Source organism: Alternaria dauci, chromosome 1 (assembly GCF_042100115.1).
Source record: "Alternaria dauci strain A2016 chromosome 1, whole genome shotgun sequence".
In the NCBI taxonomy this organism is placed as follows: domain Eukaryota; kingdom Fungi; phylum Ascomycota; class Dothideomycetes; order Pleosporales; family Pleosporaceae; genus Alternaria; species Alternaria dauci.
Window position 1 is genome coordinate 1,221,274 of NC_091272.1, and position 15,192 is coordinate 1,236,465.

Sequence of the window (15,192 nt, forward strand, 5' to 3'; positions counted from 1 at the left end):
CGCGCTTGCCGCGACAAGACCTTGTTCAGAGAAATCTCTTGCGCGTCCGCCGCGTCCCCTGCCTCCTCGCGGCATCACCCACCCACATTATTCTTTCTCAAGCCTCTATCTGCTCACTATCAACGTCCGGGAAGCTCCGGCATTCAGCAGCGCGGAAACAAAACAGGAATTACGTGGTGCGGAAGGCGGAAGGCGTCCCAGCAAGCACTCGCATATTTTTTTCGCCGACCGCTCTCTACCCCGAGCCCTCTTCTCCCCTCCCCCAAAGCTCCCCAACAGCCCTCACTCCTGTCGTGGGTCTACCGTACCTGTCTCGTGCTTACAGCTCTCCACTTGGTCTATCCGCAATCAATCGGCTGAGGCTGAAGGGTGTGTGGGCCGCCGATCTGCAGCAGGTCCCTTGTCCCTTCGCGTGAATTGCCGCGCGAGCCAGGCAAACCACCGCCGCAACTTTCTTGCTAGTCCAGCTACAAGAAATCCATCGTCACCGGTCACCTCTTCCAATTCCACACCGTTGCCCCTCTTACCCATCTTCACCCATACTCACCCACAGCGGGCTCGCCATTTCCACACATCCGTGGAGCTCCCGCCGACGCGTATCGACTGGCCATCTCAGTCCCCCACACGGCTCCACCTGTAAAGCTTCTTCGTGGCCCATCGTTCCTCCATCCCGACATCCGTCTAACGGCCTCGTGGTGTGCTTAGCCAGCCTTGCAGACGTTACTCCGCTCCAAGCCTCGTCGGATGGTCCCTTCACGATCAACAATTGGTCGCGCCTTCTCCATTACTTTACTCACCCTCGACCCACCAACAACCTCATCATGGACTCTACGGACCGCTTCCGCCAACCTGGCCTTAACAACTACCCATCAATAGGCCAGCAGCAGTACAATGGCTCTCAGAACCAGCTACCCACACTGCCGCCTCTACAGAGTGGTGGCCAGTACCCGTTGTACGGCCACAACAGCAACCCTCACACGCCCCAGCCGCCGCACACGCCTGTGACGTCTGCCGCCAATGGCAATTCCACCATGCCTCCCCTGCAGCACCCGCCGCTGCGACCTCTCCAGCCCACGCCGAGTTCGTACCTGCCCATGTCTTCGGCCTATTCGCAGGCGCCCATGCTGTCCACAGCATCTGCGCATACCAACGGCCACCAACTAGGCGGTCCTCCTGGTATGGGAGGACTGGGACACGCGTCCATGTACGCTCACCCTCCCGTGCTTCCTAACCAGGAGCCGGAGCCTGTCCACGTCGTCGGCCAGCAAGGTCGTCGCGGAGTCTTGCCCACGCATCCCGGCAGGCCCGCGCCTGCCGCTGGCAAGACTCCCACCACTGCTACCAAGAACGCCGAGGGCAAGTATGAGTGTCCTCACTGCAACAAGACGTACCTGCACCTCAAGCATCTCAAGCGCCATCTGTTGCGACGTAAGTTTATTACCAATTCAATTCATGCTCCGCTTCTAACATCCAACAGACACCGGCGAGCGACCCTACCAATGCCATCTTTGCAAGGACACCTTTAGCAGAAGTGACATCCTTAAGCGTCACTTCCAAAAGTGCTCGATACGAAGGGGCAATCCAACTGGCGCGAACCACCTCCAGCACGCGCAGCAGCATCTACAGAAGAACCGGCAGCCCACCGGCGCAGACCAGAATTCGTACCTCAACCACATTGGTGCTAATTCCATGTCTTACGCCGATGCTGGGGGTTACACTATGGGCTTGCCCCAGATGCCCGCGATGGGCGGGAATGGCTTCAACGACAGCCTACCGTCGCTTACCAATCATCACCAGACCATGTCTGCGCGCACATCTCGCTCCAACAGCTTGATGCGCCCCAGCAGCGGAGTCGAGGACAGCGCGCATCGTAGGAGCATGTCGGCCATGGACTTTGCGAACAACAGGATGAACTTCAACGACTACCGGCCAGACGGCGTTCCCAATGGTTACGCGCAACAACAGCAACAACAGGCCCAGCCCACGGCCAACGGATCCGACCCGAACTCCCACTACAACTATGACCACGCCTCTACCAATGGTTCTATGGCGCAGAACGGCATGACCGTCAAGAGCGAGGCTGCCGACCCTGCTTCCTACGGAGGAATCTCGACCCTGCCCAACGTGGATGGCATGACCAACGGCCAGGACGGCTCACTGTGGCGGAACGGATCGTTCAACGGCGACATGAATAATTCCAGTACGGCAGGTGGCCCAACCTTTCAAAAATCGGCCCAGTTCTGACCGGAACTTTTAGACCTCAGATGATACACCACATGATACTTTGTTTGGACTCTACTCGCATGTTCCGGGTTTGGCCGACTCTTCCCCGATGCCTGACAACTGGTTTATTGGCCAATCCACGTCTGATCCCCTGCACGCTCTGGCAGGGTCGCTTTTGAACTTTTGCTTTCCGAATGCGTCTCTGCTTTCAAACCAACACTCAGACGAGGCGCACGCCTACGAAAGACTGAAAATTCTCTTGACTGGCGACAACGTAAAGGAGTTCCTACACCAATACAGACACTATCAATCACACTGGCCCTTGATACACGTTGCAACATTTGATCCGTTCTCCGCCAACCATGGGCTTGTCCTGGTCATGTGCTGTGTTGGCGCCGCATACTCTGATCGAATGCGCCCCTCCGATGTTCGATGGTTGATGGAGCGTGTTCGGGAGAGCATGTTGAAATCCAGTCATGTTTACGAATTGGCGCAAGCGCACCAAATGGCCGACTTGAACCACGAGTTGACAGTGACTACTGAAGAGATACAAGCACTAGTTATCTTACACTGTCAGTTCCTCTGGCACGGGTCTCAACAACAACGCCAGCAAGTGCGAGACGAGGTTCGGGGGGTGGCCAGCGTCACACGGTGCGCAGGACTGTTCCAACCTCTTTCTTCTGACAATCCGAATGCAAGCGCGTTGCATCAACCAGGGCCAGTCACAGGCGCCGAGGTCGACTCATGGAATTGGAATGCTTGGATTGAGAACGAAAAACGAACTCGACTGGCAGCGTACATCTATCTCATTGACGCCTCTTCCACCATATTCTTCAATACCCAGCCTATATTCGACGCCAAAAGTATTACGGTGCCTTTGCCTGCCGATGACGCAGCTTGGGAAGCGAAGACTTCGGAAGAATGCGCCAGTGCTTTGGGACTGAGAGGATCAGCGGCGCAAATGAGCAACGAATCTGGGAGCAGACGCGCAAAGCAAATACCGATGTGCGATGCGTTATGTGTACTCAATGGAGCCTGCCCAGGGCAATTCCCTGAGCGGGCTACTAACGTCTTTGGAAAATTCGGTAAGTACCTCCCATCCCCTGTTGCCAACAACATTCTAACATCGTCTCCAGTAGTCATCCACGCGATCCATGCCCAGATCTACAACATTCAACGTCAGCTGCTCCAGCGAGTGTCTTCGAGCGGTACAAGCACGCCTCAATCTCAAAGCGACAGTCCAGCCACACCACCAAATGGGGTCAACGAACAAGTTCAAAACAGACTCCGCTCCACTGTCGGCGCGCTCCAACTATGGAAGACGTGCTGGGACAAGGATCTCGCCATTCAATTTCCACAGAATCAGCGTCGCCGCGGATTCTGCCGAGACGGGATCCATTTTTACTTCCTAGCTCAGGCCTTCCTGCGGCAGTCTCGACCAGAGGACTGGGCTGCACCTCCCGATGTTCGATGCCGACATGTGTTCAATCTTCTCAAACAGATTAGGCATTATATTGCATCAGACTCCGCCCAGAAAGGCATCGAGATCGGTGACATGGTTGCTATCGCCGACGACTACGCTATCGCCGACTTGACGCTTAACATGAAATGTCTTTTTACGCCCCTCGACGAGCTCTGAGCGTTGTTGCCCATTCCGATTCCATCACCAGAAACAGTTATCAAGCATCAAATCGAACAGAAATCCGAACGCGGTACCCATGCCACAGTACAGCTTCACTACAAAGTATCATCAGTATATCATCGAGATCTACATGTTCTCTACACTACCAAAATCACTAGAGGTCCAAAATTTTCGCAATTTTACCCAGCAGAAGTCGAAATCAGCTGGGCTATGCATTCTCATCGGAGTTTCCGGAGCCAACCTTGCGACCGACCGGCACGTAAGGCGTTACGACCACACATGGCGGCAATTACGATTTCCTTTCATATCATCAAAATAAAAAAGCATTAGACACATCAACTCGCCGGATACAGGCGACAACACAAAGCAGAGTTTCATGGGACCATCGGCTGGATTCTTCATGAGGATGCAGCGCAGATTAGACCGTGTGGGTCATATTTGGCTTCAGTGTATATGTTAACTTGTTTCTTGAACCTCAATGGTTTGTCGCGTCATTCACTGCATTTCGAGGTGTTATTGTTCAACGGAGAAGGCATAGAATAGAGATAGGGTGTGTCTGTGTGTGTACCTTACGGGACTTGTGTGCCTAGAGCCTGCCCGTAAGGGACCAAAAAGTCGTCAATGAAATACGTTTACTCCCAAGACGGGTGGTGCCCTGATCATGCATCGAAGTGACTAGAAAAGTGGATATGGTTCCGACTGACATGCTGACCCAGTTTCGTTCCGTACCCACCAAACTACCCGCTCCTTCCTATCTGTCATGTCGACATGGATCGGCCCTTCTTGTCCACGTGCGCCGGAAACTACTCCGGGGAGAGCCAGGGAAGTGCTCACGCTATACAGGCATGATCTGGTTAGTACGTTGGAGACCTGAGGAGACAGGGGCTCCTCACTTGCCGCCTAGCTATTCTTCCTAACGCACCACCTGCATGAGGGTTCAGTGGGGTGATTAAGCGCCGAGATCACCAACATGTCTCTATTTGGTACAGTTGCTCCTTTTGCAGCTTGCAAGTCGCGCATCCATGTGGAGGATCAGCTGGAACGTCCTGTCTACGTCAAACTGGAGACGAGCCTTCAAAGAGCGGGCGAGCGCATGTCGATTAGACGGTACGCGACTGTGTCCAACGTATTCTATCTTATAAAAGCGCACAGAAGGTATACGTTGCGCGTCGTAGGTGTTCGCCATCCCCAAAGCTCAAAACCAATGATTATCGCGACACAGTAAGCGTCCCAGGAGACCAAAAAAAGCGACTTTACATTCTCGTGTTTCCAACGTATTCTATCTTATAAAAGCGCACAGAAGGTATACGTTGCGCGTCGTAGGTGTTCGCCACGGGGAGAAACCATCAAACCAATGAGAAGCGCAAGATAAGAATCACGTGGACTTGCGCCTATCGGTCTTCGCAAGCTGTAGCCTAATGTCTCTTCAGCTGCCAGCCTGCCCTCCGTTTTTACACCATCTTGTCCGGTCTTGTTGCTCCTACGTACATCTCCTGTGGCACGCCCTCTTCGCTGCTTGACATTGCATATTCTGGATAGCAAAAGCGCCTCCCACGATGGAGCATGGACACAAGGAACCTGGGGATGCTTCCATGGCATTCAGGCGAGGATACCACTTTCTGTGAACAATGCGTGGACATGTTTTCAAGAATACAAAGATATCTGGTTGATCGGGATAAAGCAGACTTCGCGGCACGAGCAGTAATGAGATCTCCAAAGACGGCTAGCAAAGCTCTTTACCCGAGCGAGTACGAGGAGGAACTGACTGTCAAACTCAACGGCAGTGTCCAGGCATTAAGAGCTTCGGTCTGTGGAGTTTGTCGATTAATAGGAACGGCAATCCATGAGCACGCAATTTACGATAGAGAAGGACGGAGAGCGCTGGAAATCCAAGCACCCATCTTCCGTTGGTCTCAAGATGACTATGGTCGTTGGTATCTTCATTATCGATTCGAAAGTGAGATTGCGTGGTCGCACCTTTCTCGTCTGGATCTGGCTATTGGAGTCAGTCACTATGACTCCGCTCAGTCCTATCCTCCGATGTGTGATTTCGACTTGGTCAGAGGTTGGATTCGTCGTTGTGTAGGCTCCCGTGATCTTTGTCGTCTAAAGCAACAGAGGCCATTGCGGGATCTTAGAGTCATCGATTGTTCCCAGAGGATCGTTGTCCCAGCGCCAGGCGATTGCTATTATGTGGCATTATCTTACGTGTGGGGCGACGCCGGCAATTCGATGCTGCAAGAAACTTCCAAGTTGCCAATCAAGTTACCCGCTACAATAGAAGATAGTATTACTGCTACTCTGCGTCTTGGTTATCGATATCTTTGGGTGGACAAATACGTGCGTCTCACTGTCTTTCCCGTTCGAGACCTCTGGTTCGGCTAACTACCGCTTTAGTGTGTGCATCAACAGGATTCCAGCGACAAGCATATCCAGATTCAGCAAATGGATATCATATATGCTTCAGCCCAGACCACCTTGATTGCAGCAGTTGGCGAAGATTGCGCGTATGGTTTACCCGGCGTAGGACGGGAACGAAGACTATCTGACTTGGCCGCTACCATTGGATTCATAACGCTGAAATTGGAACCAAATCCTGTAGGCTTCCAGATCGTGGATTCAAAGTGGTCAACTCGTGGCTGGTGAGTAATATATTGAACCTAGCAGAAAGCTATGCCCCGTAACCTGACACCGCCGTTTCAGGACTCTCCAAGAAGGATATCTCTCCAGAAGAAGACTTTATTTCACGGCCTACCAGATGCTGTTCTTTTGCAAAGACTTCACTGGGTACGAAAAAAGCGGGATCGGTCATTACCCAAGGACACAGCCTCTACAACATACCGTGCCTCAATCGACTGATGATGGGTTGAGCAGAGGAACGGGACTTTTAAAGATTTATTCACTACGTACTCTCAGCTTTCAGTCGGATGCTCTAAATGCTATACTGGGCATCTTGAAATCTCTTCGCACCGAGCAAGACCCGATAGGAAGCGTCTGGGGCGTTCCTTTTGGAAAGATCTCACGCCGGCGCAGAGCACCTGAGTTTCGTTTGTGCCTCTATTGGAGAAAATCGAGATCTATATTGAAAACAAGCGTTAGACGGCGCCACGATTTCCCGAGTTGGTCACCTCTTGCGTGGGAGGGAATCGAGATCATATGTCGCCGGACCCAGTATCCTCTATCGGCGACGACCATACCGGCATTCTGGGAGCAATGTGATCGTCAGTACAGTGCTACGAGAGGTTGTGAAGTGTCACGCGACCTCTTGCTCACAGTGTATATTGTCCAAATGTCCGTGAAACACACCGGAGACGACGAGAAGCGCCGACACTGGCTCATTCTTCCTCTTGAGCACCGTAACGTTGATCCGGAAATATTCTGGGATGATCCAGAGGCCGAATCTGAAGAGGTAAAATCAGTGGTGTGTGTTTTCACCGTCGAAAGGTACTCGAATAAAACGGAGCTCGTCTTCATTCTCATTGAACCGTCTGGAGAGAAATACAAACGAAAGGGGATCTCCGAAACTGTTATAGGCTCTTCAGCAGAACTAGACAGGTGGTCGAGGAACCAGGTCCGGCGAAACATCGTTCTATTATGAGCCGTGTTCGCTACTGGCATCCATCCGAGATGGCGGGCTTCGGGTGATCCATAATACAGTTCCTATGGATGAACGAAAGAGGGGTTGGGTGTAAGCCTTGGTACTGCTCTAATTACGTATCTTGAGTGGACGGTAGAAGATTGTATGTGATACGCGAACGATATCTTGCGCGCTCATCTTACACTGAGTCTCGTAGAAAAGACATGATCTTTCTCGGGTATCGATGTAAAGTGTCATCACCAATGACTCGTGTATATCTCTGCGAGGATAAGGCATCCCGTAGACGTTGTAGGTACAGACTAGCAATCGTATTGATTCCTATCCAAAACCGTCTACCGTATCAAGACAGGAAGATGACATGTAGAGATGTGTAGATGGAAGCGTACGAGCATCGATTTAAGGAAGAAATCCGAATATCCCAGCTGGAATTGGGCAGTCGTCCTGCGATGTGCGTACCGATCGAGTGCCAGCTGTGCGGGTCGCGTTCAGCTAGTCCGTTGAGTTGTTCAGGTTGACTGCGACCGTTGTTCGTCTCTCGATTCAATCAGTTAGCGAGCGAGCTCTGTGGGATCACATCAAAGCTGATACCTCCTTCCAAGTTGATCGCAAATATCAGTTTTCCCACCTCGTTCAGATGTCTCTATAGTGAATAGATAGTAATACCCTTTTGAAGGAACCGTAACAATAATATAGAGAAAATAACTCCTCCAAAATTCAGATTGAGATCGATGCTTGGATATGTGGTGTGTGTTGTTTTGTTAGGCAGCAATAAGCGTCTTGCTCCGGAAGAGCGGCGTGAGACCATTGACATAGCGCATGTTCAACATGGCACAATAACAGCTCCACGATACTACAAGATTGGCGAGGGTACTCGAAGTTTAGAAGCGTCGTTGATAAATACCACACATGTCCATATACTCTCTGTATAGGGCGAAGCAATCTGCTGCAGCTTCAAGATTCCAGCTCAGTCTCGTGATCATACCTCAAAGAAGAAGGAGCGATAGGACCCTTTCCTCTTCCTCCCCCAAATCGCAGGGGAAACACGGAGACCCGGAAACTGAGGCTCTCCCCACCCCACCCTTGGAACAAGACACGACTGCGGCAGCCGTTGGTCGATCGGTCACTCAACGATACTATACTTGCAGCAATAGCATTCATCGGTATGATGTGTTCTTATCGGGGCTTGCGTCTCAAAAAGGGTAGGGGTGGCTGGGAGTTGCCGGCCCTGACTATCTTTGTATACTTATTCCGACCCTGCATGCAGTTCGTGAAAGCAGCGCCAGTTGTCGTTGTCACGACAGTAGCTAGTTAGAGCGGGCCTCAACACTAGTCTGACGAGCAGCGCCGCTCCGCCACCCACCTCTCGAACGAAAGGAAACAGCAAGAATCATCCGATCAGCGCATCTCATGGCTTCCATGGTACGAGAAACAGGATTTCTGCGGTCATGCTATAGGATAACGCACCCGTGACTGCGTGCCTGAGGATGTGCTGAGAAGATGTTTGCCCACCCACTCTTCCAATGTAGGAAGACTTGGCCGATCCAATAATCCCAAGGGTTGAGTACCCGCAGGCTAGTTCGGCTGAGGATCTTTGCCGTGGAAGCCGTCAGTTGATCGGACACGAGAATGAGTATGACGAGATTCTGCGCATGTTCTCGGTGGATGGGCATGCCAGTGACTGCGGAGCCAAACTGCAGAGCGGGGTGCACGACGGAAGTGTGATTTGCGGGATGAAACTCGGAGAAGTATCTTTACGAAGGATCTGAAGTCTCTGAAGTTTTGACCAAGGCCATACGTTCATGAATTCGACCTTTGCCCGGCGGCTCAAAAAGCGGTACATTCATCACCCCGAACGAGCAGCAGCTAAGATTGTACCGATTATCGGACCTTACAACGCTACGATATCCACCAAACGCTAAAAAGCTGCTTCCGAACAGTATCATCAGTCGATATCCAGTTGCTGCTTGTCTCAGCAGTGCAGTGTTGATGGTTCAGCCAGCCTGAACAGGGAAGAATTACGACGACTCACTTCGTGTGTATGTCCGATGCCAGCTGTCGTGCCCAGCTGGCACAAGTTACAGAGAACATGCAGCTTTCAGGGGTGGAAGCTCGCCCAGTCCTGGTTCGACTGCTGTCAACAACAGTCACTGGACGCCAAAGACATCCAGCAACGACTTCGTGATATGCTCACTGGCCAGGAGACATATGAGCCACATCGAGGAAATAAGGACGCTATTAACCAGCAAATTATTTCCCGACCGATGGTGGAGCTTGTTCAAAGCGGGGCTGGCATTGTAGAATCAATACGGCATTCACATGTCGCGCAACTGTGGCGTTGTTGATTACCCGTCCCCGGATTATGGTTTACAGAATTTTGACATTTCGGTGGACAGAAGGCGTATCTTGTGACGACGCTCGCGCCGTGATCCCGCTGAAGAGACGCCTTGGGCTTAGACATGTAATCACAACGTAATGTGTGGTTAGTCGCTCCGCGTTACAAACGGCCTTGACTGGTAACATACTGATCCAGTAAGCCGGAAGCTGTGTCCATCCACAGCTGTATTGTTTGATTTCACGGCATCTGCACAGACCAATAGTTCGTGGGCTATCCGTGACCTTGATAGAATTCGGCGGTGTCGTTGTACCGTCGATCTCGGAGACTGACCGAATTGTCGCCCAAAGGCTGTGTGCATATCGCTCACATGCACATGACATCAACACGGCCTGGTGTTTTTGGATGGTAGATCATGAAGTTAGGTTGGTTCGAAACTTCTTTGACGTGAGATTTGGGTGGACACACGTCAGGGTCGGAGAATTACGCGCGTTTACTAGGTCTGCGCACTGGCAAGATGCCTGAGCACAGCGCAGACCAAAACGAGGTCATAGCCGGTGGCCGGTCGGTTCTTTGTTAAAGACCTGGATATGGCTAGCAGGGCTGATCAGAAACTGTCTCTGCGCCGATTAGTGGTCCGTTTCGTTGTTGTTATAGTAGTCTGCGGATGCCATCGGCCGGGCCGTACAACGCCAACAGCTCGGTACCAGGCCATGCAGCTGCTCTCAAAGCTAAGTGTAATGACAAAGGATTCCCAACCACTGATCGCAAGTCATCAGCAGCACTGGTCTACTGATGGTTCTTGAAAAAGCATGGTGCGCCAGCCCCCCTGGGATATGTACTTACTGCGGAACAACCACCATTCATAGTGCCGGTTCTGTAGATATGGGCAAGTTAGCAAAAAGTTCTAATTGCAACTTGCATATAGTCGGAAGCTGAGTCAGATTAGGTTCTAGGGTATTACTCCGTGACTCAAAATCCCGTTGGCGCAAAGTTGTGCGTCTTCAACAGTTCCACTGGATCCGTTGTGCGAGTCCTAGAACGGCGAGCAATGGACCGTTCCCGCCGCGGCCCTAACTGCCATACTATACGTGAAAGCACACTATAGCTTCATGTGTCCTGGTATAGGCCATCTGTGAATGAAACCACTGAGAGTCAGAGCCATGCTGGCATATCCCGGCTTCGCTTGAGCATGGAGTGGGCGATTTGGTATGCGCAAAAACAGCAGCGAGGCGTTTGAACTCGCAGTAGCTCCACTAGCAGGACACCTTCAATACAAAACAGATGACCAGACTTTGAAATGTGTTGCCAGATTGGAATGTATACGCCCTTGATGGATCGCGATCGCTTTCAGCGCCGTCAGCATCGAATCAAAAGACTGCTATTCCGCTCGGGTACTATCTCCGTCCGACAGCCAGGAAACTGGACCAGAGAGAGCAGTCCAGCGGATAAACTATTTGTTGGTAGCTTGGACAGTTGGCCGGGCAGTGCGTGTTCAAAAATCTCTTCGACGTCGACGGGCCGTGCAGTAATGGACAAACGATTCTGTTTTCTAGACGCTGCGTCACATCGATGTTTCTTGACGATCACTCGATCAGGAGACCCGAAATAAGCTGTCCTGGTGTAACGCGCCATACGCAATAATCGGCAGACATCTGCTGCGACAGCCTGTCGATCATGCAGCCTCCAGGCTACTTCGAGTCGGCTGAGACAGCACAGAAGGGCCAGCGACGGTTCCTGATCTTCCCGATAGTACATTTGAGGCGGCTGCGGGTCGCCATGATTCTATCGATTACGAAGACTGCTTGACAGCCGATCATCGCCGTCACGGGGGATACGGGAGGCTGCAGCTTATTGTACGTCGCCAGCAGACGCCCTGCAGGGTAGTCGAGTGCTTCGTGACCTCAAGATTGGATGCACCACCGTCTCAAGCGGCGATCCCGCAAGTCCACACAGCCACCATCTACATCTACACTTCAACGGCTGCCGTGCGTAGGTGCAGTGAAATGTCATGGCCGGTGCCGAAAGCACCAGGGGTCAGGCACAAAGTGCGGTGAGACGATCAAGAACTAAGCGAAAAGGCTGCTCCATGAACCTGGAGTAGAGACACGTCAGATGATAGTCCCGGTTCAAGGTCAAAGGAATGCGCCCAGGTCAGTCTCATTTTAGCTTCTGCAGCAAGCCCGGCGGCCTGCCTCGCCCACTAGTCAAGGCTGATAGTGTGGCAGCGATTGGCTCAACCTGGATATGAACTACTCTTTGAGAGGCAAGGAATGCATTGCGAAGAACCGGGTGGTCGTCGTGCGTCAGCCCTAGGCGCTCGGTGGTCGGCCGCAACGTGCGATGCACATGAGCACGGGGAAGCTCAGGACTGGCATGTCACCTTACCCGCGTGCATCATGGCCGAGGCTCGCAAGGAGGTTAGGAACAACGAACGTTGGCGCGGTACGGGGTGCCGACGTCGTGACGATGCTGACGATGATGGTGAATTGGGAGATTTGGCGGAAGGCGAGTCGCAACTGGAAAGATGGCAGGACGCGCGCTAGAGCCCAGAGCGGTAAGGCGCAGCCGCAGGTGAGGGAGGAATACCCGGGCGACGCTGCACGTCACCGGGCGCTCTTTCCCAATCCCCTGCCACGCCCCATCCCTCGATCCTGTATCGCGCCTCATCTCGACTACGCGTAACGGAGCCGCTACGGGGCCGTCGCTTCTCGTCACCCACACCGTTCATCCCCTGGACTCGAAATGCCGTTCGCCGCGTCCATATCGTCGCTTGACAGCAAGCGCCGAGAAAGGCGAAGCTCTGCGGACAGCGGGCGTCGTTGACTGGCTGTGCCCTCTTTCGGAGCATTGCGCATCTACCTACCACAGCGTCGGGTCGTCGTGTGCTTGGGGGCAGATGGAAGCCCGGATCATGGCGCTGATAGTGCTCTAACCCAAACCTCGAGGCGATGCAACATCTGCGCATCGCTCGCCGGCCGTGGCGCTTGTATGTCGTTGCTTTCCCTCGTTGCCAGCCGTCACGTCAAGCCGCCCCCCCTCGAAGCCAAGTAATGTCGTCGCGCTCGTCTCTGCGACAGGTAACGGCCTCGGGCCCAGCCCCCTATTGCCTCTTGTTTCCTCTTTCACTGTCCATCTGCGGGACGACCTGTCGTCTGCCAACGGTTACCGGCCCGTGGCGCTGCTAGCTACGCCTGGTCTTGGCCCTTTCGCCATCTGCTGCTGACTGGACGCCGTCGTGACTGATAGTCCAATCTAGCAGAGCCATGACCAGAGCAAACTATGATCATCCGTTCGCTTCATGGGTTGTTCTGAGCGGCTGATCGAGATGAAACATCATAGACCCGCCAGTCTGGTCGCTCTGCTGCCGTGTCAAGTTGGCCCCCATTTCGAGAGTGGTGTCGTGGTCAATGTTCCTGCATCGCCGCACAGGACTGTGATGTCTTTGCCGGGCGAGCCAGTCAATGTGCGGCATGTAGGTGGGTCACGGTCCCGCGACATAGTAGGGCCTGCGTTCCCGTGAAGGAATGGAGTGCGAAACTCAACGACTATTCGAAAGACGTAAGCCTAGGTATCAGGGCGAATTGATCCTCCTAACACCGGAAATGTATACATTCTCCATTGGGAAAGGCTCGCTGCTGCAGCTTGCCAATACTACCGTGGTGCTAGAAAACGGCCGTGGTCTGAGCAGAACGGATCATTTGCATTGGGGCTGAATCTTGATTCAGCATGCTAATCATGCTTCGAGGCTATCCTCCTCTGGTAGGCACTTCTCCTTTGAGCCAACAAGTCCGTCCTCACTCTAGCCAACTTCTACCCTGTATCGAGCTGTAGCGCTTCCTGTCTGTCAACGGTACTTCAACTGTCCACTCTCTGTATACTCATCCCCATTCGACGGCTGTCCGTGTCATCGGACCCTCCCACTCCATTCATCGCTTGCCGTTAGTCCATTCCCTAGACCCACTATTCCCAGCAGTTTTCAAGTCATTGTTTTGAGACCATACACCGGTAGACTACCAACCTCACAGATCACGGGGGTGGTGAGCCCTGGCAAGCTTGTGCAACAGTCTGAGAGCAGGAGGTCAAATCTCGAGAGAGGGCACGGTGCATATATGCTTCGGCCCCTTCACCATACGAATCTTTGGTGCACCAAGCCAGGCTCACATCTATTGCAATATCTTAACAGTACTCAGGTCATTGCTTGTGGTTATACTCGAGGCTATCAATCTCAAGGCAGATCGTCAAGTGTGTCTGTCAAGCGCATCCACGAACCTGGTGTGCGTATATACCCAGTATCCGACAACGGGTCAGCATCCTCGTCGAAGCCGCCACGATCGCATCTCAGTCGACGCCACATCATTGTATTTGGAAGACTGCAGCAAAACCCTGTAAGCTCCACTCTCATTGCGACATTACCCTCTGTCGATATTGCGAGACTGACAGATCGCAGTACTGCGACGTCAGAGACGCGCCCACACCGCCTACTTCGCAGCTAGATATCAAGTACGCAACGACAAGGCCGCTATCCGTACCTGTCTGTGCGTAGGATTCGAGATCCCAGATCTGTGTAGGGTACGGAAAGGAGCAAAGCGCAGCTGCGGGCCTCTTCGCTCGCGTAGACGAGCCGTTATATCTTCAGGGCTTAAAGTGTTGCGTAGCTGCCGTGGGTGACTTCAACGCACATTGCATCGCACCTTCTTCAACCCTAAAACTGTCAGTTTGTCCGCCAACTTTCCACCATCATCACCATTATGACGAGCCCATTGACTGACCAAGCTCTGTGATAGATCTGAGCGCTGAACTACCAACTCAATCGAGCCAACTAGGCGCCTAACACGAGTTAAGGATTGCTGAACATACGCATTGCTGTGCCTGCTTGCACTAGCCGCACTTTCCCAGGCCGAACATCAGCATTACCGGAGTCCAGCCCCCAGCGAGGCGCAGCGGCAGCTAATCGAGGATCCCGCCCTTGTACCGGCTAAACCCCACAGATTGCTTCTCAAGCGAATCAACAGCGGGATTAGACGAGTCGACGGCCTTCACCACCATCTCCTTTCAGCACCCCTTTGACGCTTGGCTCGGCACCCCGAAGCCCAGCATCACAGTCGCTACGCAAAGCCCTGACTCGGCCGGTCGAATCAGCGTCTCGAGCGACGGCGCGAAGCAGTTCGTCCGCAGCGGAAATCTGTCAGCAGCGAATCCTTTCGCCACTGCCGGCGCCATCGAAGTCGACCCAGACTGTCGGAACTGCTGCGTAGAGCGGCAGAGTCGGGCGTGAGATTCAGTCTCTCGTAAGGGCTGTCGCATCCTCACAAGGCGGCGCGACAGATCTCAGCAAAACAACGGTACATTACTGGTTGTTGTTGTTGCCGCAATGAATCAAGGTAAGTCAGATCC

General features: G+C 53.0%; 2 protein-coding genes across 2 annotated transcripts; both read left to right on the top strand.

Annotated features, from left to right (window-relative positions):
- Nucleotides 1-821: 821 nt before the first annotated feature.
- Nucleotides 822-3,862, top strand: ACET3X_000394 (uncharacterized protein; the record flags this gene model as incomplete). Its single annotated transcript, XM_069447684.1, has 4 exons — nt 822-1,428; nt 1,478-2,209; nt 2,265-3,308; nt 3,360-3,862. 4 exons carry the CDS (start codon nt 822-824, stop codon nt 3,860-3,862), a joined length of 2,886 nt encoding a protein of 961 aa, XP_069310636.1.
- A 2,235-nt stretch (nt 3,863-6,097) lies between these two features.
- ACET3X_000395 (uncharacterized protein) lies at nt 6,098-6,724 on the top strand (the record flags this gene model as incomplete). Its single annotated transcript, XM_069447685.1, has 4 exons — nt 6,098-6,205; nt 6,263-6,372; nt 6,468-6,507; nt 6,569-6,724. The coding sequence occupies 4 exons, from the start codon at nt 6,098-6,100 to the stop codon at nt 6,722-6,724; spliced, it is 414 nt and encodes a 137-aa protein (XP_069310637.1).
- Nucleotides 6,725-15,192: the final 8,468 nt, after the last annotated feature.